This window comes from Salvelinus fontinalis, chromosome 38, assembly GCF_029448725.1.
Source record: "Salvelinus fontinalis isolate EN_2023a chromosome 38, ASM2944872v1, whole genome shotgun sequence".
Lineage (NCBI taxonomy): Eukaryota > Metazoa > Chordata > Actinopteri > Salmoniformes > Salmonidae > Salvelinus > Salvelinus fontinalis.
Window position 1 is genome coordinate 33368330 of NC_074702.1, and position 23623 is coordinate 33391952.

The 23623-nt window shown below is 42.4% G+C and overlaps 1 protein-coding gene across 6 annotated transcripts in view; it reads left to right on the forward strand.

Annotated features, from left to right (window-relative positions):
- Positions 1-260: 260 nt before the first annotated feature.
- ptprub (protein tyrosine phosphatase receptor type Ub) overlaps positions 261-23623 on the forward strand; it is a 361889-nt gene continuing 338526 nt past the window's right edge. For 5 of the 6 annotated variants that reach the window (XM_055903563.1, XM_055903566.1, XM_055903567.1 and 2 more), the window contains exon 1: positions 261-530. In XM_055903563.1, the coding sequence (XP_055759538.1) occupies positions 461-530 (70 nt within the window). In that variant the 5' untranslated portion in view covers positions 261-460. The remainder of the gene's footprint in view (positions 531-23623) is intronic. The other variant, XM_055903564.1, reaches the window with a different exon arrangement.

The window sequence follows — 23623 nt, forward strand, 5'->3', positions numbered from 1 at the left end:
CAGGTGGGTAACCTCAGCACCCAGAACCAATCAGCTACTATATTTCGATGGAGACTAGGCTGTTTGTTGCAAGAGACTAGGTGGATGTATGTGAATGCTTGGCGAGACACAGACACACGCACGCACGGAGAGAGACATGTAGCGAGTTCTATCGAACCTCAGAAAAATCAACAAGCGCCAGAATAGTTGCAAGAAGGTGCCACTTGGAGGCGTCCGTCGCATATTTTTAATCACACACATATCGAGACAGAAAGTGTGCTTGGGGGGGAAGAGAGAAAATGTTTTGTACTGTTTATCCTGACGTCAGTTAGTACGGCTTACACTACTGCCGTTGTCTCGCACCCACGTTTCAGCAAGAATTCGGGAATCGATAGGCTGGAGTCCACAACTTGCAGATCGGTCCTCGAGGAGTCACTGAAATGATTTCTGCAGCTATTCCAAACTGGACTAAAACAGCACAATGAACACCTGCGCTTTTCTGCTGCTCCTGGCCGTTCAAATCTACGCCGAAGGCATAGAGGGACCAACAGGTAAAGAGCCCTTTCTTCTTGTTTTCAAGTCACTGCGCACTTGGGAAGCGATGCATCCAGTTTGGCAAGCTCTAAATCGATGTTTTGAGCATGAAAAGGGGTGTGAAAGGTGTCGCAGTATGTTTTCCGCAGTTAACTTTATTCATAGGCGACTGAAGGCTATTCAATGGAAGGTTCGATTTATTGGATAATGAAGAGGGCTTACTGAGATAATTGTCAAGAGGCGAGATAATGGGCTCTTCATAATAGGCAACTTTGTTATGAAAATGTGTTTTATTAGATTGCTTCGAATCTGAGGATAGTGCTTGTTTTGTGAGAGACTTGCCCCTCTGCATTCCAGATCAGAATCAACCTCACTAGACGGGTAGTCTAGGGCATGTTATTAGTATATTCACCTAATCGGTTTATAGCCCGTATTTCCCCCTTGGAAGTAGGCTATTCGAACAATGCGTCGGCTACCCTGTCATGATAACTGTTTGCTACTTTAATTCTAGATTAACATTTCTGGACGTGAAATTGCATTCCAACGTGTAAATGGGGATACAGCTTTACCGGTGTTTTGTGTTGAGTTTTAAAGCCTCTTATCTGATTCGAAATATGCAGACTGAGGGGGGAAATCATGCTTTGATTGAGAACATGTGCTGGCAAGTGTCTACACTGACATTATCAACCTGACCCAGTCTGTAATACCTACATGTTTCAAGCAGGCCCTATGCCCAAGAACGCCAAGGTAACTGTCTAAATGACTATTGCCCCATAGCACTCACATCTGTAGCCATGAAAGGCTAGTATTGGCTCACATCATCCCAAACACCCTGGACCCATTCCAATTCGCATACTGCCTCCACAGATGACTCAATCTGTATTGCACTCCACACTGCCCTCTCCCACCTGGAGGAACACATACACTATATTTACAAAAGTATGTGGACACCCATTCAAAGGAGTGGATTTGGCTATTTCAGCCACAACCGTTGCTGACGTGTATCAAATTGAGCACACAGCCATGCAATCTCCATAGTCAAACATTGGCAGTAGATGGCCTTACTGACGAGCTCAGTGACTTTCAATGTGGCACCGTCATAGGATGCCACCTTTCCAACAAGTCAGTTCTTAAAATGTTGAACCACTAGGCTACCTGCCGCCCCCAGATTGGGCTACAATCTGAGGTGCAGTTAACTCCAATAAATGTATCCTCTGCAGCAGAGGTCTTTCTTTCTTGTGGCAGTCCTCATGAGAGCAAGTTTCATCATAGCGCTTTATGGTTTTTGCAACTGCACTTGAAAAAACGTTAAAAGTTCTTGAAATTTTCCACATTGACTGACCTTCATGTCTTAAAGTAATGATGGACTGTCGTTTCTCTTTGCTTATTTGAGCTGTTCTTGACATAATATGGACTTGGTCTTTTACCAAATAGGGCTATCTTCTGTATACCACCACTACCTTGTCACAACACTGATTGGCTCAAACGCATTAAGAAGGAAAGAAATTCCACAAATGAACTTTTTAAGAAGGGAGGGACACCTGTTAATTGAAATGCATTCCAGGTGACTACCTCATGAAGCTGGTTGAGAGAAGGAAAGCAGCCAACATGTGCTCAGCATATGTGGGAACTCCTTAAAGACTGTTGGGAAAGCATTCCATGTGAAGCTGGTTGAGAGAAGGCCAAGAGTGTGCAAAGCTGTCGTCAAGGCAAATGGTGGCTACTTTGAAGAATCTAAAATATGTAATATATTTTGATTTGTTTAACCCTTTTTGGGTTACTACATTATTCCATATGTGCTATTTCATAGTTTGGATGTCTTCACTATTATTCTACAATGTAGAAAATAGTAAAAATAAAATAAAACCCTTGAATGAGTAGGTGTGACCTAACTTTTGACTGGTATTGTATACTAAATAATACAGTTTAAGTCGGAAGTTTACGTACACCTTAGCCAAATACATTTAAACTCAGTTTTTCACAATTCCTGACATTTAATCCTAGTAAATATTCCTGGTCTAAGGTCAGTTAGGATCACCACTTTATTTTAAGAATGTGAAATGTCATAATAATAGAGAGAATGATTTATTTCAGCTTTATTTCTTTCATCACATTCCCAGTGGCTCAGGAGTTTACATACTAATTGAGTGTATTTGGTAGCATTGCCTTTAAACTGCTTAACTTGGGTCAAATGTTTCGGGTAGCCTTCCACAAGCTTCCCACAATAAGTTGGGTGAATTTTAGCCCATTCCTTTTCACAGAGCTGGTGTAACTGAGTCAGGTTTGCAGGCCTCTTTGCTCGCACACGCTTTTTCAGTTCTACCCACACATTTTCTATGGGATTGAGGTCAGGGCTTTGTGATGGCCACTAAAATACCTTGAGTTTGTTGTCCTTAAGCCATTTTGCCACAACTTTGGAAGTATGCTTGGGGTCATTGTCCATTTGGAAGACCCATTTGCGACCAAGCTTTAACTTTGTGACTGATGTCTTGAGATGTTGCTTCAATGTATCCACATAATTGTCCTTCCTCATGATGTCATTTATTTGGTGATGTGCACCAGTCCCTCCTGCAGCAAACCACCCCCACAACATGATGCTGCCACCCCCGTGCTTCACGTTTGGGATGGTGTTCTTCGGCTTGCAAGCATCCCCATTTTACCTCCAAACATAACTCTTTGGCCATAATGACAATTGTTATCAGACCAGAGGAAATTTCTCCAAAAAGTACAATCTTTGTACCCATGTGCAGTTGCAAACCATAGTCTGACTTTTTTATGGGGGTTTTGGAGCAGTGGCTTCTTCCATGCTGAGTGGCCTTTCAGTTTATGTCGATATAGGACTGGTTTTACTGTGGATATAGATACTTTTGTAACAATCTGTTCGTCGGACGAAACTGGAAAAAACAACTTGTGTAGAAAGTAAACATCCGCACCTCGATGGTGTCAACTGTGCTTATGTCTGCGTAATGAAAAACTAGGGGGGGGGGGGAAGCGTCAAACTATTTCTGGTCTAGCGATCGATGACAAACGAGCACACTGCCCAGACTTACATAATTACGAAGAGGAGATTGTCCTGATTTAAAATGGTGCCCGACTTATATATAAAAAATAAATAAATATATATATATATATATATATATATATATATATATATATATATATATATATATATATATATATATATATATATATATATATATATATATATATATATATATATATATATATATATATAATAATATATATATATATATATATACACAGTGAGATATTTGGCGAAATAGACAGACATGCCAATGGGAAGATCGCAGAGTTCCAATATGATTTTTGTTGTTTACATTTGAACTATTAAACAACGTGAGCAGGTCTCATTGCCAACAATAGAGAAGCAGGCATTGTGACGTTGAACAATAAGCTGGGAATTGTACGTTCGGAAGGTGAGTTGGTGCCACGGTGCTCAATAGAACTAATAGGAGCCGGCAGGGTGAGAAATGCCCAAAAATAAGGCTTGTTTTCTCGCGATTACTTCAAAACGACAGCAAGGATCTGGGAAATATGGTCATATTATGAAACTGGGCTCCACAGCGGATGTAATGAAATAGAAAATTACGTTGTTAAAAATGTCATGTCCAGCCTACTATCTACACGGATTTCAGAGCACTCTCATCCTGAGTGTACCAGAACGCAGAATAATTACTTTGAGTGCTCAACACCCGTTGAATATGGCCGGTGTCAGTAAACGTCGGAAAAAAGGGTAATTAAAATGTTTCCAGCAGCACATTTACAGTCACCAACGCTCTGGTTAACACGAAAACTGCCTTACCGGCTCTGCTAGGGCGAGTAAAATGGTCAGAGTGGTCTCATTTGTGTCTGGAAGTAGCTAGCCAACGTTAGCTTGGGTGCTTGATTGCCATTGTAAGACCAGAACGCTCAAATACTCCTCGGCCCGAATGTCCAGTGTGAGCCGAAACGGTCTGAATTTACAAACTGACAATCTGACAACGCTCTGAATTTATGACCGTCACGTTGTACAGCGCCATATTTCTGTTCCATCCTAACGGAAACCCAGAGGGTTTTTCATTTTTCATGGAGTAGAAACACCTTAATATTAATCAAATTAATTAAGCAATTACCAGTCAAAAGTTTGGACAGTTTGGACACACCCAATTCCAGGATTTTTCTTTATTTTTACTATTTTCTACATTGTAGAATAATAGTGAAGACATCACAACTATGAAATAACACTGGTCTCTCGTGTGCCCTACATTCTGTAGTACAGACATGGCCTGCTCTCCCTTGTGTAAGGAATTAGGCACTTTCCCGTTGTCACGCCCTGGCCATAGAGAGGATTTTATTCTCTATTTTGGTTAGGCCAGGGTGTGACTAGGGTGGGCATTCTAGTTTCTTTATTTCTATGTTTTCTATTTCTTTGTGTTTGGCCGGGTGTGGTTCTCAATCAGAGGCAGCTGTCTATCGTTGTCTCTGATTGAATCATACTTAGGTAGCCTTTGCCCACCTGTGTTTGTGGGTAGTTGTTTTCTGTATAGTTTTAGTTACCTTACAGAACTGTTCGTTTCTCGCTTTGTTATTTTTATCATGAAATCATGAGATTTAAATAAATATCATGAACACGTACCACGCTGCGCTTTGGTCCACTCCTTCTTCATCAGACGAGCGTTACACCCATGTTTACTACAGTATGTATTGTAGACTGCACAGTAGCCTAATAGACGAATAACCACATTTCATTAATAAAGATAAAAAATACTCTTTCAAAATGCAGATTTTGATTTAGTTTTGGATCCGTAATGAATTACTATGGGAATAAATATCACTGATTTACAGAAATATTGTAACATAGTTGTCTAATGAAGGCAAACAATTTAGAATCCTCCAATCCTGTAGCCTACTCCCGACCGTCACGTTGTACAGTGCCATATTTTCCATTCAACATTCTTAAGATAGATACAATACAATAGTGTGTCATACACAACACACATGCAACAAAACCATGTTTGCAAATATGAATTGTTATGAGGCAAATCATTAAGAGGAATGGCTTGAAATTAGAAAATGATTAAATCACATGCACATAATTAAAAGAGGTCAAACGGAACTGTGACGCTTCACTAGGAACATCTGATTGTGCCAACAGAGATTTACATGCTATTTATTATTTAGTTGGTGAACTGGGGTGTTGCAGCGCCCAACATCAGCATGATTTTCTTCCAATTAGCCAATTACAGTGGTGTGTTGTCTGTGGATCATCATACCAGTGTTTGGACTCCCCCACACTTCTCCATGTGTGTCTGCTGGTTGCACAGATGAGGCAATGTTATGTTGATTCGGCCTTGACTTTTTAAAGCAAGGGTTGGAACTGGTTCCAGAAAACCAGAAAATAACAAAATTATTTGACAAACAGAACCCGAACCGGAAACTAAAGTATACAGTTCCGCAACAGAACCGTTATTTTATTTTATTTATTACATTTATTTAACCTTTATTTAACTAGGCAAGTCAGTTAAGAACAAATTCTTATTTAAAAAGCGCCTATGCAAAGCCCTCACTCTGTCACGCAGAAACTTATTCCAACATCTGCCAGGCAGCTGGAAATCTCTGCCTGTGTGTGTGTGTGTGTGGGCTACCTAGCCCTCCCTTCTGAAGCATGTTACTGTAGCCTACTGACAATGTTACAAGCATGATTCAGAAATTAGGGAGATATGTTTATTAAAAGAATGGATTTAACTTTTTCAATGCTAGTTAAGGATACTATACTGTAGTTATCACGTTTCACATTGGATTTATTAACAACAAAAAGGTAAGACGTGTTTTTAATTCTAGTGCTGCTCTGCACACACAAGCTTGTTAGCTATCAAGCTAATGTTTGCTCTGGTCCAACTTTAAGCCAGCTGGGAAGTTCAAAGACATTCAAAGTTCCTCCATAGAAGCCATTCCAACGTAGGTATAAGTCTGTGGGCCTAATTCAGAAAATGCATGTCGTAACAAAATGCCCAGCGCTTCAAGGCAAGCTTCCTCCATCCTCTCTTGCTCTCTTCTCAGCCGCAAAATTTCAGTTGCATCTCACACCCTACACCATGACTGGCAGCACAGTGTATGTGCTTATCTTTCGTTATGATTAAACCATGCTGTTACTGCAAAATACGATTTGGTCTTAACGACTTTCCTATACAGATTAAATTGCTTACCTGCTCCATAGCAAGCTGTTCTAGCCGCACTGATTGGTGAAATAATTTAATGTCGAGCTAAATGTCTATTTCAGAGGTTTTAAAAAGAAACAGAAAGGAACAATATATAAACCAGTACTTTTTTGGGGTTCAAACCGGTTCAGAACTTTATTTTGCTGGTTGGAACAGTGGAACGAAACCCCCAAAATAATGGTTCTGTTCAAAATGAAACAATTGGAAAACCAACAACACTTTGCATTCTCTGGGTAGCCTGGCTACTCAGGCTATATAGAATAAGCAGAAAGTCAGAGACAGAGAGGAAGATGAATGGGGCCCCTGGCGAAGAGCGTGCCTGCCTTGACTGGGCATACAAATCACGGCACTTGGTGTCAAGCTGAAATTCATAAAAAACACACATGGATAAGTTAGATTTTCCGCTGCCTGTAAGATGAGTAACCCAGTCGGGGTCTGGCACCCATCCACGTAGCCCTGCCACATTAATATATCCGTGGGAAGGGGAGCAGAGACAGGACTGCAGAGCACAGCAATCCTCGCATAAGTACACTGCTTAATCACACAAGGCTGGGGAGGACGGGAGGAGGATGGTCTGTGGGACACCTAGGGGGTTATAGCACCACACTGGTGACCCTCTCTGAGACAAAACCACCTGTCACTCTATATGATAAAATCACTCCCTCTCTGTCTTTTCATTGGCTATCCACAATTCCACCCAGGACCACACAAATAGTGCTGCTTAGATTAAGAGGGAAGTTATCTGATCTGTCCAGGACAAATTCATTTCTCTCTCTCTTCTCTCTTGCTTTTCTCTCTCCCTCCCTCTCTCTCCAGATGTTGGTTGGTCTGGCTTGTGGTTGAAATGTTTCCCCTCTGTGATTTGCAACCACCTCTCTTTTACCTCAATTATTAATTCACACTCACTGGTTTCTTTGTAATAGTCTTGAACCACAATTAACGTCTTGAAAAATTAACCCAATATGACTACAGACCCAGCTGACTCTCAGAGGCCGGTATCTAAGCTAAACGTGTAGAGTATGATATTCAGTGCATATTTCATAATCCACTCAATCATGCTCCTCCCAAGAGAAAAATGGGTGGATACATAGCATGCATTTAACTGGCTGCTCTCATCTAAACTCAGCAAAAAAAGAAACGTCCCTTTTTCAGGACCCTGTCTTTCAAAGATAATTCGTAAAAATCCAAATAACTTCACATATCTTCATTGTAAAGGGTTTCAACACTGTTTCCCATGCTTGTTCAATGAACCATAAACAATTCATGAACATGCACCTGTGGAACGGCCGTAAAGACACTAACAGCTTACAGTCGGTAGGCAATTAAGGTCACAGTTATGAAAACCTAGGACACTAAAGAGGCCTTTCTACTGACTCTGAAAAACACAAAAAGAAAGATTCCCAGGGTCTCTGCTCATCTGTGTGAACTTGCCTTAGGCATGCTGCAAGGAGGCATGAGGATTGCAGATGTGGCCAGGGCAATAAGTTGCAATGTCCGTACTGTGAGACTCCTAAGACAGCGCTACAGGGAGACAGGATGGACAGCTGATCGTCCTCACAGTGGCAGACCACGTGTAACAACACCTGCACAGGATCGGTACATCCAAATATCACACCCATGGGACAGGTACAGGATGGCAACAACAACTGCCCGAGTTACACCAGGAACGCACAATCCCTCCATCAGTTCTCAGACTATCCGCAATAGGCTGAGAGGGGCTGGACTGAGGGCCTGTTGTAAGGCAGGTCCTCACCAGACATCACCGGCAGCAACGTCGCGTATGGGCACAAACCCAACCTCACTGGACCAGACAGGACTGGCAAAAAGTGCTCTTCATCGACGAGTTGCGGTTTTGTCTCACCAGGGGTGATGGTCGGATTCGCGTTTATCGTCGAAGGAATGAGTGTTACACCGAGGCCTGTACTCTGGAGCGGGATCGATTTGGAGGTGGAGGGTCCGTCATGGTCTAGGGTGGTGTGTCACAGCATCATCGGACTGAGCTTGTTGTCATTGCAGGCAATCTCAACGCTGTGCGTTACAGGGAAGACATCCTCCTCCCTCATGTGGTACCCATCCTGCAGGCTCATCCTAACATCACCCTCCAGCATGACAATGCAACCAGCCATACTGCTCGTTCTGTGCATCATTTCCTGCAAGACAGGAATGTCAGTGTTCTGCCATGGCCAGCGAAGAGCCCGGATCTCAATCCCAATGAGCACATCTGGGACCTGTTGGATTGGAGGGTGAGCGCTAGGGCCATTCCACCCAGAAATGTCTGGGAACTTGCAGGTGCCTTGGTGGAAGAGTGGGGTAACATCTCACAGCAAGAACTGGCTAATCTGGTGCAGTCCATGCGGAGGAGATGCACTGCAGTACTTAATGCAGCTGGTGGCCACACCAGATACTGACTGTTACTTTTGATTCTGACCCCCCCTTTGTTCAGGGACACATTATTCCATTTATGTATGTTACATGTCTGTGGAACTTGTTCAGTTTATGTCTCAGTTGTTGAATCGTGTTATGTTCATACAAATGCGAGGACGTTTCTTTTTTTGCCGAGTTTATAAAGCAAAATGCTTATGAATAATGACACTGTTTCTGTTTGTCTGCCTGTCTGTTTGTGTGGATGTTCTAGCATGTCCTGCCAGCAATAACTGATGTTGCTGCCGGTGTTGAAGACAGTGGCTCTGCTCTAATAATAAGAGCACATTCTCACTAGGCAGTCATTTCGACAAACTGTGCCGTTTCATATCCGTTTTCATCTCGAAGCTGGCTTAAGGTCTCACAGCATTGAAATAGGTGAGAATCTTCGGCAGTAAGACAGGATGAGGGATGACACAGACAATTGGCACAGATTATGCCAGTTAGCCGACAGAGCAGAGGTGGTGAGGGGTAGAAGTGTTGTATAGGGATCCCGTATCATTTAAGAGCAACTGGACGTAATAATAATCTGTATGAAAACGGCCTACGTGGCATCGATATTGGTCAAGCATTTATTCCAGTGCCAAAATGGACTAAAAAGTGTAAGTAGGATTAGGGCTAGCACAATTATTGTATAATAAACAAATATGGACAAAAAACATGATTTTTTCCACTCTGCATATTCATCTTAATACATTTTAGGAGAAGGGGGTTTCAACTTCATGTAGATATAGTTGACCCAATAGCAGTTTTCATTTTTACGAGTAGAACTGCACCATTGGGAGGAGAAGCTTCTTTTTTTTATTACATTAGTTTTTGAGAAAGGAGTGTCACCAATGCGGAGTTGTATTCAATAGGTTTGTTGTAGCTATTTTCATGAGATGTATTATAAGCAATTTTTTTTTTTACAAAAATAACTATTATGACAATCATCGTTGCCATGACAATTAATCGTTACCCAAAATTCCATAATCATCACAGTATTTTAAGTAAAAATACTTTAAAGTACTTAAATCATTTTTGGGGTATATGTACTTTACTATTTATATTTTTCACAACTTTTACTTTTACTACACCACATTCCTAAAGAAAATTATTTATTTTTTAGTCTATACATTTTCCTTGACACCCAAAAGTACTCGTTACATTTTGAATGCTTATTAAAAGAACATGCCTGATCATCCCTACTGCCTCTGATCTGGACTCACCAAACACACACATTCTTCGTTTGTAAATGATGTTGGAGTGTGCAGTAGAGAATGCATCATCTGTGGATCTGTTGGGGCGGTATGGAAATTGGAGTTGGTCTAGGGTTTCTGGGATAATGGTGTTGATGTGAGCCATGAACTGCCTTTCAAAGCACTTCATGGCTACAGACGTGAGCTCTACGGGTCGGTAGTCATTTAGGCAGGTTACCTTAGTGTTCTTGGGCACAGGGACTATGGTGGTCTGCTTGAAACATGTTGGTAATACAGACTCAGACAGGGACAGGTTGAAAATGTCAGTGAAGACACTTGCCAGTTGGTCAGCCATGCTCCGAGTACGTGAGAATGCTATTCATTGACTACATAGAGTTCAGAGTTCAACACCATAGTGCCCTCAAAGCTCATTACTAGGCTAAGGACCCTGGGACTAAACACCTCCCTTTGCAACTGGATCCTGGACTTCCTGATGGGCTGCCCCCAGGTGGTAAGGGTAGGTAACACCACATCCGCCACGCCGATCCTCAACACGGGGGCCCCCCAGGGGTGCGTGCTCAGTCCCCTCCTGTACTCCCTGTTTACTCGTGACTGCATGGCCAGGCACGACTCCAACACCATCATTAAGTTTGCCGATGACACAACAGTGGTAGGCCTGATCACCGACAATAGGACAGACTGTAGGGAGGAGGTAGGAAAATTTGATTTTATTCAAATGCAAAACATTACCATGACTCTATCCAGCGACGCAAACGATGCCGATGATTCAGCACACTGAATGAATGAAAAATGGATGACAATTTTGCAAGTTCCCTCACAATCGATTTTTAAATTAGGCCTAACTGATTGAGAGTGAAGAGGTTTATTTAATTTAGAACAACAGTAGTGTAATGATGAGTTTGTTTTACCTATTTGTCAGCATTGGTGCTCATGTCAATTTTACCTTTATTTAACTAGGCAAGTCAGTTAAGAACAAACTCTTATTTTCAATGACGGCCTAGGAACAGTGGGTTAACTGTTCCTAAGAACAACAGATTTTTAACTTGTCAGCTCGGGGATTCGATCTTGCAACCTTTCGGTTACAAGTCCAATGCTCTAACTACTAAGCTACCTGCGCCTTGCAGGTTGATACCATTCTCTAACATTTTAGTTTGTAAAAATAAGCTGTTACAGGACTGTTTTATTTACTGTAACTCTATTACTAATTACATTTGTGATTCGTTTCAGGAAACTAGGCATATGTCGCACGTCACTACTTCACAGGAGCGCCATTTTAACGTACATTTCATTTTTTTATCAAAATGTGTTTTTTGTCAGAAATGCCTTCTGGAACATGTGAACTTTCATGTGCCTTTTAATAACAAACTTGTATGCCATCTGTAAATACCAATAAAAAATTACAATTACAAGCCTAGTTGGTTTAGCGTTTGAAAAAGGCAACAACCTTCCCGCGATCCATGATTGGCTGAGATAATGAGTGGGTTGGACATGCCGAGAGATGAGTTTGGATTGGTCTGCCATGTAGGCGCTTTTGTCTATAATATGAGCTGGTCAGTATGTGTAGGTAATCCTTTCTAACGCTGCTTTTTTTTAAAGATAAAAAAAATATCACATAGTAGAAGTGTTGCTCTCCACTTTCTGGAGGACCGAGTTTTGAAATCAGTGGAATTAGAGTATGATCGGTAAGGAGATGTAGAAAATTCTGTAATTTGATCGTAAATATACCAACGAAGTCTAAAAGAGAACACACAGAAGGATGTTGTATAAAACACCTGTCTCCGGATTACATCTTCAAACTAAGGGAAACCATGGCATCTGTGACAGAGAGAGAGAAGCGTCCATCCATGTATACAAGTCTAGATAGCTACATTTTCAGATATTATACATTTCTAATTTTGTCAGAAAGTGATTTAATTTCAAGTTAAAGCGTACTGTTAGCTAGCCAGCTAACATTAGCTGGCTAGCTAGCCAACATTACGTGTATGATCTGTGTAGTAATATTATTCGTAACCATTTGCTTTGCTAGTTATAGCCTAATGCTAGCTACCTGCAGATTCATGCAGGGTAGTAACGTTATGAGTTGGGATTATTGTTCATTGTTTAGCTAGCTAGCTTCTTGTCTAAACAAAAGACTCCACAATGCAAGTAAATATTTAAATAGAATGTTTATAAAGTCACTGCGACAACTGTCGATAGACAATTCGCTCTGGCTATATACTCCAATTTCAGAGCACAATCGTCTGAGTGTGCCAGAGTGCAGAATAAATGATACCTGTTGAATACGGCCGGTGTCAGTAAACCTTCGCAAAAAAAGCGTAATCAAATTGTTGCCAGCAGCACAGTTGCAGTCAACAACGCTCTGAATAACATGAAAACAGCCTAACCAGCTCTGCTAGGGCGAGTAAAATGGTCAGTGAGCTGTTCTCTCATTTGTGTCTGGAAGTAGCTAGCAAGCTAGCCAACGTTAGCCAGTTAGCTTGGGTACTTGACTGCTGTTGTTAGGGTCAGAATGCTCGGATCAACCCTACTTTTCCGCCAGAGACCTCCAGTGTGTACTCTGAACGCCCGAGAACGAAACGCTCTGAATTTACAAACGGCCAATCTGACAACGCTCTGAGATTTCACACTCTGGCATTCCAGATTAAATTGACGAACACACCCATAGTATAAACCAGCCTTTAGTCTTGAAATCTTTGGTTGTTTTTAAATTAACGAACACACCCATAGTATAAACCAGCCTTTAGTCTTGAAATCTTTGGTTGTTATTAAATTGACGAACACACCCATAGTATAAACCAGCCTTTAGTCTTGAAATCTTTGGTTGTTTAGTACATAGCCTCACATGTGAATCCTTAAAGAGACGGGTGGGGCTAAGGCTTAAAAGGGTGTGAACGATGTTGAATGGGTGTAGACAAAGAAGAGCTTCCCAGTAGGTACCAACATTTTTTTTCCTCAAAAGTGAGGTTACAAGTTTATCAACTTTCAAAGCAGAATGACTTTCCCATTTTTCCTCAACTGTAGTGTATGATATACCATTTTCTAGCTCGGAGTGTCGATTTTTATCCAATGAATAAAACACCATTTAAAATGCTGCTACATTAGACCGAATCGAGCCCGTTGGTCACATTTATTGTAATGAAAACATGCTATCTGTTGCAGTAGGCCTTTAGAATAATGCAAAACATATCCTTGACTCTATCCAAGTTGATGAGAGGGAAACAAACAATGCTAGTCAGCCAACACAGCCGGCCCATCGAAACCATACCGAAACTAATTTCACACATAATAAGAGTGCAAGATTAAATTGACAATAATAGTAATCTGATCTAACAGATTAGGCCTATCAATTGTCAAATTGTCCATGAAGAGATGAGCACATCTTGGAATTGACAGATTCAGAGAAAGGAACATCGCTTTATCAAATCCTTCTTCAGAGTCACGTGCAGGTAAAACGTTTGGATTTCCCTATAGTATCTGGAAGAGCATATTCTGCAGTTTCTTTGACACTTTGTATAATAACTCTCAATATTCAAGTGGAGGTCTATTTCCAAATTTCACTTTTTCCAAGAATATATGTCCTGTTCATGCATTCAGCACATGACCACTCGCACGGCAGCATTGCTCTGGCTACAAAGCAAAAACGAGTAACATAATAAACTTACAATTAAAATATGCTTTTCTGTCGTCAATGGATGAATGGGTAGGTGAGCGGTTTTGAGACTGTGGACTTATAGGACTTTGTAGAATTATACAAAACATATCCTTGGCTCTATCTAAATAAATAATATTTAGATATATATTAATGTATTTCCACAAATATTTATTCATGAAATTAATAGTTTATGCACTATTTATCAAGCGTTTATTTATCAAGAATGTTTGCGACCGTTGCAGGTTGATATGCATCTCATGCATATGCTAAATGGGGGACGCCCGGCAACGTTCTATAGCGGGTACTTATATGCTAAAATCATGCTTGTAATGTCGTCAGTTGGCTAAAGTAAACTGCTTCAGAGGGGAGGGGCAGGTACCCTACACATACATGCACACCCACTGGCAAAGATTTCCTGCTGACAGGCAGAGGATATTAGTGGACGATGTTGCCACTCTTAAATGCCATAACTTCAATCTAAGCCTAAAAGAAAGCGTGTGCCCTCAGGCCTGGAGGGAAGCAAAAGTCCTTCCGCTATCCAAGAATAGTAAAGCCCCTTTACTGGCTCAAACAGCCGACCAATCAGCCTGTTACCAACCCTTAGTAAACTTTAGGGGGAAAATGTATTTGACCAGATATTAAGCTATTTTACAGTAAACAAACAGACTTTCAGCACGCTTATAGGGAAGCTTACAGTTGGCACTGCATTCGGGTAGGTTGCGTTCTCCTGGCATCCACCAAACCCAGATTTGTGCGTCGGACTGCCAGATAGTTAAGCGTGATTCACTCCAGAGAACGTGTTTCCACTGCTCCAGAGTCCAATGGCGGCGAGCTTTATACGACTAGCCGATGCTTGGCATTGCGCATGGTGATCTTAGGTTTGTGTGCTGCTGCTCGGCCATGGAAACCCATTTCATGAAGTTCCCGACGAACAGTTCTTGTGTTGATATTCCTTCCAGAGGCAGTTTGGGACACGGTAGTGAGTGTTGCAACCAAGGACAAATTAGTTTTTTAGACACTATGCGCATCAGCACTCGGCGATCCCGTTCTATGAGCTTGTGTGGCCTACCACTTCGACTGAGACGTTGTTGCTCCTAGACTTTCCACTTCACATAACATTTAACCGGGGCAGCACTAGCAGGGCAGAAATTTGATGAACTGACTTGTTGGAAAGGTGGCATCCTATAGCGGTGCCACGTTAAAAGTCACTGAGCTCTTCAGTAACGCCTTTATACTGCCAATGTTTGTATTTGGAGATTGCATGGCTGTGTGCTCGATTTTGTACACCGGTCAGTAACAGGTGTGGCTGAAATAGCTGAATCCACTAATTTGAAGGGGTGACCACATACTTTTGTACATATATTGCATTTGTCAGTCATAATACTCGGGGATAAAAGCTGTTCAGGAGCCTGTTGGTCTCAGACTTGATGCACCGGTAACTCTTGCTGTGCGGCAGCAGAGAAAACAGACTATAACTTGGGTGGATATAGTCTTCTCTTCATACCGCCTGATATAGAGGTCCTGGATGGCAGGGAGCGCGCCCTGGAATACCTTTGGGGCCCGCGGGCCTTGCGAGTGTTGGCCTGATTTAAAGACCCTTCTCACGTCGGCCTTAGAGAGCGAGATCACACAATCCTCCGGTTCGGTGACGGCCCTCACCTAATGTTGTCAAAGCATGCATAAAATGCATGGAGTTCGTCTGGTAGAGAAGCATTGTTGGGCAGATCATGGTTGGGTCTTCCTTTGTAATCCGTAATGGACTGTAGTCCCTGCCACATGCGGCGGGCGTAGGAGCTTGTGTAATATGATTCCACCTTTTTCCTATATTGACCTTTTTCTCATTTGATGACTCTGCGTAGGTCATAGCAGGACTTCTTGTACTTATTCCTGTCCTCGACCGTAGCATCAGGGCAGTCTACGATAGCTCTGTGTGCGGTAGCCCTATTCTTTAGTTTAGGGCCAAACTCTTTTGATTGGGGAAGCAGCGAACCCTCACCGTGGGTACAACGTCGCCGATGCATTTTCTAATGAAGCCGGTGACTGAGGTGGTTAGCTCGTCAATGTTATCGGCAGGGTCTCTAAACATATTCCATCAGTGCTAGCAAAGCAGTCCTGTAGCATAACCTCTGATTCTGGTGACCATTTCTCAACGGAGCGAATCGCGGATACTTCCTGTTTCAGCTTCTGCACATAAACAGGAAGCAAGAGTATGGAGTCATGATCTGATTTGCTGAATGGTGGACGAGGGAGGGACTTTATCACCCCTAGTGCCATTGGAGACGTGTTGATGGAAGTTGGGCATCACGTGTCTTATTGATGGCAAACTAAAATCGCCGGCAACCAGAAAGGCAGCCTCTGAGAGTAGGTTTTCCTGCTTGTCAATAGCCTGGTACAGTTTGTTAAGCGCCAGCTTGTTATTTTTATTGTCCTGAGGTGGAATGTAGCAGTCACGATAACAGCTGATAACTCCCTCAGAAGGTAGAAGGGTTGGCATTTGACCATCAGTTATTCCATGACGGGTGAACAGTGTCGACACTTCCACTGTGCTGGAATTAGCACATCAGTTGGTGTTGATGAAGAGGCATATTGATGAAGAAGAATATTGCAGTTCCAATATTCACGTTCGTGGCAAATCTTGCCTCTAATGCCGCCGTTTCCTCTTGGGCAGCCCAAAAATTGGGTCGGAATTACAGAGCGAGCCCAGGGCAGATGATTCGAAGTAGAAGCCGGAATTGGGATAAGTAGCTGCCGATCTGATGTTCAAAAGTTATTGTAGGTTGTAAGAAATAATAGTGGACAGATGTCGTGAAAATAGAGTAACATTAAACTACAAAATAATCACAAAATAGCAAAGTTGGGTTGGAGCTTGCAAAACAGCGGCCATCCAGTACGGGGCAATCTATTGACACCAGGACCCGCCGGTGTAACTGCTAAACTGCTGGTTGACTGTACACTGTACTGCGTGATTGTAGCGGGTTTTACTAACGTGTTAGTTCTAGTAGCTATGCGGACTATGATGTTAGCTATTATGATGACAACGATGTAGGCAGTGTGTAGCGGTTATGATATGATGGTTTGGCTTAGAAAGTTTTTTTTGCCTGGTCACAGACAGCTGATGTGTTGTGCACTGAGGTCCACAAGCGAAGGGAAAAGCTTAGGACAGGAGATCACGTAGATGCGGAAAGGAACTATACATCAATCAAAGGTATGCCTAGTTAAATAAAGGTTAAATAAAATATTAAAAAATCATGCTTTTTGTATGTGGCTGCTATGAAAGTGAAGTGTGTTTACATGTGATCAGGGCTGTATTCATTCCGCTGATTCTGTTTTTTCCAATAGAAACTCTCGTTTGCAACTGTTGGACAAATGATTACACCCCAGGTTCAGCTAGATGCAGGCAAGAGTGTGCAACACGGTATTGAATGTGTCAATGTGTGTCACCTTTATTACTGAAATTTTTTCTCGACCTGTGCACCTACGTTGTCAACTTTAATTCATAAGCTAGGTTGTAGCAACCTCATGATGGGCGTAGGGAAAAGTTGAGTATCATGTAGTAGCCTAAACCTATCGAGGTTACATTGACCTGGGTGAATGGAATATGAATGACAGTCATCCGATATGCTGTAATAGAAAAAGGCCATTCTCATAAAAATAAAATAAAAATTGTCCTCCCACATCTTAAACGTCACGGACCGCCACTGGTGTTCAGTCATATCCATTCCCAGGGGGAAATTCGACAGGCCAACAAAGAGGCTCTGAAAGGAACCACTCTAGGGAAGAAACGGAGGAGATAATTAGACGTGGCACTCTTTATCCCGCCAAGGTCACTTCAAATGTGATTGTATTATGGAGGGGTCAAGAAACAAGACCGGTCTCTCGAAGGTTAGCAGCAGCAGCAACAAGGGACCCAGCGAAACCAATTTATCTCATCACAAAAGAGTTAAATGAGTGTGAAGTATGAGGAGACACCAGATGTTAGGATAGCAAGTTAGCAATACTTTGCACTGAATCCCGATGTGTTGCTGTTGCCATTCGGTTGTCAGCTTTGCCGCAAGGTGAATACGAGATTGTTGTTGAACTATTTTCCTCTGCCTATTGTTTCATCAGTCTTCTATGGCATGCATAAAACACGCTGTCATAAGCCTATAGATATATGGTTTCTCTACTCATTATGCATTTTGACCGACTTCCCTTCAATTACAATAGACTTGGCAATGATCATCCCTCTGGCTTTCCTACTCCAATAGTTGTGGATTTTCAGTTGCCCTTTTTGTTGCTGTTTTTTTAAAGGTGATTTATGCCTTTTCTGTTTGTGCTTGCAGCGCATGTGCTTATTTGGTATTTGAACAGTGGCGCAATGTTTATCACAGTGCATGCATGTGTGTGTGTGGCGTGTGCATATATACTGTATGTGTGTGTGTGTGCTCTCGCAGGGGTTTCCTGTCCTCTCCTCCCTGACACTGATGCTTATTATAGGGTGCTGGAGCTCATGGGCGACTGGCTCTACAAGGCCCCACGCAGCCACTCACAGCCCCCTGTCAGAGCTGCCAGCCTGGGGGTAGATTTACTGGGCACCTCTTCACCTCCCTCTACTCTACACAGTCATTGCAAGAAAGCCAGCCTTCCAGCACAGCCATCTAGGTGATATTACTTTGGTATTGATCCCAGGGCCCCGGCAAGTCCATTTCACTTAGATTTCATCCACAATGTGAGCCGTAGGAGTATGAATTAGCCACCGGAGGGGCCGTGAGTGGCTGTTTGGGGCCTTGGCGAGCCAGTCGCCCAAGAACACGAGCACCCTAATAATAAGCATCAGTGTCAGGAAGGAGTCATTCATGACCAAGGAACCCCTGTGATAGCACGCATACAGTACGTAAAGTATATGCACACGCATATACACACATGCATGCACTGCGATAGACATTGCTACAGAGAGACATCTACCTTTGAAATGCTTTTCTAAGGCATCATACTACACAGAAAGACATCTACCTTTGTCATACCTGGTAGGGACCAGGTTAGCTCTTTGCTAACATGAATGCAGTTGGGTATGACAAAGGTAGATGTCTTTCTGTGTAGTATGATTCCTTAGAAAAGCATGTTCAGAGATTAATAGAACATTCTGAAATAATCACAGACAAGGCACTCTAATGTCTTTGAAAAGTACTACTTTGGACAACTCATTAAAATAGTTTTAGTTGTAGATGGTGGAGAACTCAATACAATTATGGTAATATATGCATACATATTAAAAGTGTTCTGCTTATTATGCTACAATTATTGACAAGGTAATCAACATAGTTATTTGATATGTTCCACCATCTGCTTCACGGCCAAAATAATACCAGTGGTGGAAAAACTCAATTGTCTTACTTGAGTAAAAATAAAGATACCATAATAGAAAATGACTCAAGTAAAAGTGAAAGTCAACCAGTAAAATACTACTTGAGTAAAAGTAAATATATTTAATAGAAAATGACTCAAGTAAAAGTGAAAGTCAACCAGTAAAATACTACTTCAGTAAAAGTCTAAATGTATTTGGTTTTAAATGTACTTAAGTATTAAGAGTAAATGTAATAAATATATAAATATAATAAATATAAATAATTTCAAATTCCTTGTATTAAGCTTACCAGACGGCTCAATCTTCTTGTTTTTAAAGTGTATGGATAGCCAGGGGCACACTAACACCCAGACATAATTTACAAATAAAGCATTTGTGTTTGGTGAGTCCGCCAGATCAGATGCAGTAGGGATGACAAGGGATGTTATCTTGATAATTGTGTGAATTGTGACGATTTGTGATGGCTTGTGACCATTTTGCTCAGCATTCAAAATGTAGCTACTGCTTTCGGGTAGTAGTTGTCAGGGAAAATGTATGGAGTAAAAAGTACATTTATTTTCTTTAGCAATGTATTGAAGTAAAACTAATCAAAAATATAAATAGTAAAGTACAGATACTCAAAAAAACAAATTACGAACTTTATACCACTGAATAATACCCATTCTCCATCCTCCAACAGAGGAAACATCCCTCATCTAAAATACACACGATCTGTTTTTCTCCCTGAAGCAGCAAACGAGGGTCTGCGAGACAGATGCTTCTTGTGCTACTACCTCTAACACCTACCTAGAGGGAAGAGACTCTCTCGCCTGTGTTTATTTTTAGCATATTGGCTGATTTTGTAAAAACCTTATACTGCAGTTTTTTCCCTTTTTATAAATCACCTAATATATTCTGATTCTTGACCGTGATCAGCGTAGTGGCTCGCCCTCATATATGTACAGGTCAGATCATGATCAAGATCATGTTATGGTATTGTCTGGGCTATAGAGCTGCCCTTTAACATTCTGTATCGAGATACCGCCACAGTGAAATATGAAATCGACACACTCTCTTGAGACGAAACAGCTACTTGAGGCCTTTCTGTGTGATGGATGCAGGCTTGACATGCCTTGACATGGAACCCTGGTCTCTCTGGTATTTCTGGTTGGGCCAGTCCCTGTGGGCAGTGCTAAACACATACAGTATTCTCTATGAGATTCCATCTCCACAGGCATTGGGTGCAATGGCAAGATTTGAGATGTGTGGAGTGAACTTGGCCCAAGATCTGTTAATGCTTCTGTCTCTCACTATCCCTCTCACTCCCTCTCCTGTATAAGAGGTGGTGGGGACTGGGGACTGTGCAAGGGACGGAGGGGTGCCACCCAGTGTGACAGCCGGCTGTGGCAGGTGATGGGCAAGTCATGGCAGGTTCGGTGGCTCCAAGTGTCAGCTGGGAGTAACCTCTCTCAACCTCCAACTGGTTTAGAATTGGGAATGGGAAAGTGGCGAATTCAAGGCAATGTGTCACTTGTAGTGTGCTAGATTTGCCCACGTATGACTGAGAAAACAGGACAGAAACTTTAGATATGGATCCGTTTCAATTTTGAAATGGAGCGTCTCATGAGATAAGGTTGCAAACCCCGACTTCAGCACATCCAGTATAGTGTATATAACCAGCCACAATATGGTACAAATGTACCATGTCTGTACCATGTCAAATGTACCAAGTACAAATGGACCATGTCTGAGTTGAATTTAGATTCTTAACATAAATAAAGAGCGGAAAAGAGGCATTAAATATGTAAAGGGGGTGTGAGAACAGAGCGAGCACGAGCAGCTTTGTTCACAGCCAACTGTTGAAGGGAGACCGAACGAAGGGAGGTCTATCAATTTCACACGCAGGCTGTCAGGTGCAGCTTATTGTCTTCCCCTTGAGCCTCTCTCTTTCTATCCTATGTCTTCCTGACAAAACCCTCCTAGCTTTGGCATCATTCCTCTATCAATCAGAGTAGCCTAGCGGCGGGTAGCCTAGTGGTTAAGAGCGTTGGGCCAGTAACTATGAGGTTGCTGGTTTGAAACCCTGAGCCGACAAGGTATAAAAAAAAAAATCTGCCTTTCTGCCCTTGAGCAAGGCAGTTAACCCCCAACAACAACTGTTCCCCGGGCGCTGATGGCCTTGATTAAGGCAGCCCCCTAAACCTCTCTGATTCAGAGGGTTAAATGCCGAAGACACATTTTGGTTGAATTAATTCAGTTGTGCAACTGACCAGGTATCCTTTCTACCCTTGGCTGACACGTGTAACAACCTGCTTTTTAGTTTGGTTTCGAATCGGGTATATAGGTGGTGTGAAAACATCGGCTCTCGACGTGTTCATACATGTTCATGTGACACATTACGAAGTGTCGATTTTTTTTTTTTCTTTTCACAATGTCGTAGTCTTGCCTGAAGCACAGGAGGATTTCGGACCACATCTCTCGTCCGAACTTTAACTTTGTGATGCGCTTGTTCGTGACACAAATCAAGAAGGAAAGGGTCTAACTGGGAGCATCTGGTGTCCTGTATCTATCCATCAGTGGTAATGTACAGATGTAGGCAGCGATAAAGCACACACTCAATCGTGCCCTTTCGTAAGACACTATGCCATTCATGCCTCCAGCAAGCTCATGATCAATAGCAGAAGGTGCCCACATGGCATTCCCCAATGGCCCACTCTCTCTCTCTTTTTCTCATGTCTCTATCTGAACAGCAGCCAGTCTTGTAGACTGGTGGAACTGTGGCAGTATAGCGTTAGTGTCTCACATTAGCACAAAGCCCCTAAGAATGCAGGAACACCCCTGTCCGGCGGCCCACAGGGTGCTGTTGACAAAGGGATGGGTCCACAAGGACAAACGGAAGATTATGAGAGTGTGTGTGTGTGTGTGTGTGTTGATAGTAGTCATGTCATTTGTAGGCAGAATTATTCCCACCGGAGTGTATGGAAATATTTGGGGAAATGTATGGAAATAACTCCGTGGGACAATGTGAGCATGTGAATCATTATTCTAAATTTCAGCGAAGTAAGTGTTTGGGTTAGCCTTTGGTTGGCTTTATTTGAAGAATATGTGATTAATTTGCACACTAACCAAATGACATACCACATGGTCAACCACATTTGCCTACAGAAACACTAGGCCCAAAGTAACCAGCACAGGAGTCTGCTGAGGGGATAATGGCTGGAACGGAGCGAATGGAATGGCATGTAACCATGTATTTGGTACCATTCCGCTCCATATTCCATTACCACGAGCCCGTCCTCCCCAATTTAAGGTGCCACCAACCTCCTGTGCTAACCCGTCTCTGTAGTCCATCTGAAAGGGCGGTATAACAGTCTCAGATCCCAGTGTGTGACAATGGCCTGCCTTTTCCCTTTAAGGAGAACGCAGAGAAAAGCCCTCTGTCTGTCCCTTTGTCTGTTTGGTCAGATGGTGCAATTAACAATCAGCTTAGGCCCGGATTATGCATGGAGGTAGGCGGATCACAGGGGAAAGGAGAGAAGGCATTAGAGGGAGAATGGTGGTTAATATGGGACTTAGTGTGCTTAGGTATGGTATCATGTGACACTGACACAGCTGACAATGGAAGCCTGTTGATGCTGCTGAGGTTCTGCATTGAGGCTTTCTTATAATAGGCTTTAGGCTTTACCTCCGATAACTGTTCAAACACAGTCCCGAGAGTACCCCTCTCTCTCTTAGTCTCTCGTTTTCTCAAATTGTCGTAGTTCGTTTTTACCTAATTGGCTTGAGATCCAGACCAAAAAGAGGGCCAGAGGTCATTTCCCAAAACAGACACATGACCGTATTTCTAGTATCTCTAGTACAAATCTTTCCAGTATTCATCGTGGGGTATTAGTCCGAGCCACATGTCATAGTAATATGATCCATAACAGCCTCTGATCCACCTCTATAAGTCAAGCCATAAAAACGGACCTTTAGACAGGATATGGCATTAAGCCAGTCTGAATAATACTGGTCCGTGTAGAATCTATTCAAACAGAGAGTTTGTGTCCCCACATCACGCTATCCTCATCTAATGTACTGCACAGGGATTCCCATCTCTTTATTTACATTTGACATGGAGAGGGAGGCAAACAATTTAGGAGCCTGATAATCGCATGACTCCCGGGCTGCCGAGTGGCGCAGCGGTCTAAGGCACTGAATGTCAGTGCAAGAGTCCCTGGTTCAAATCCAGGCTGTATCACATTCAGCCGTGATTGGGAATCCCATAGGGCGGCTCACAATTGGTCATCTGGGTTTG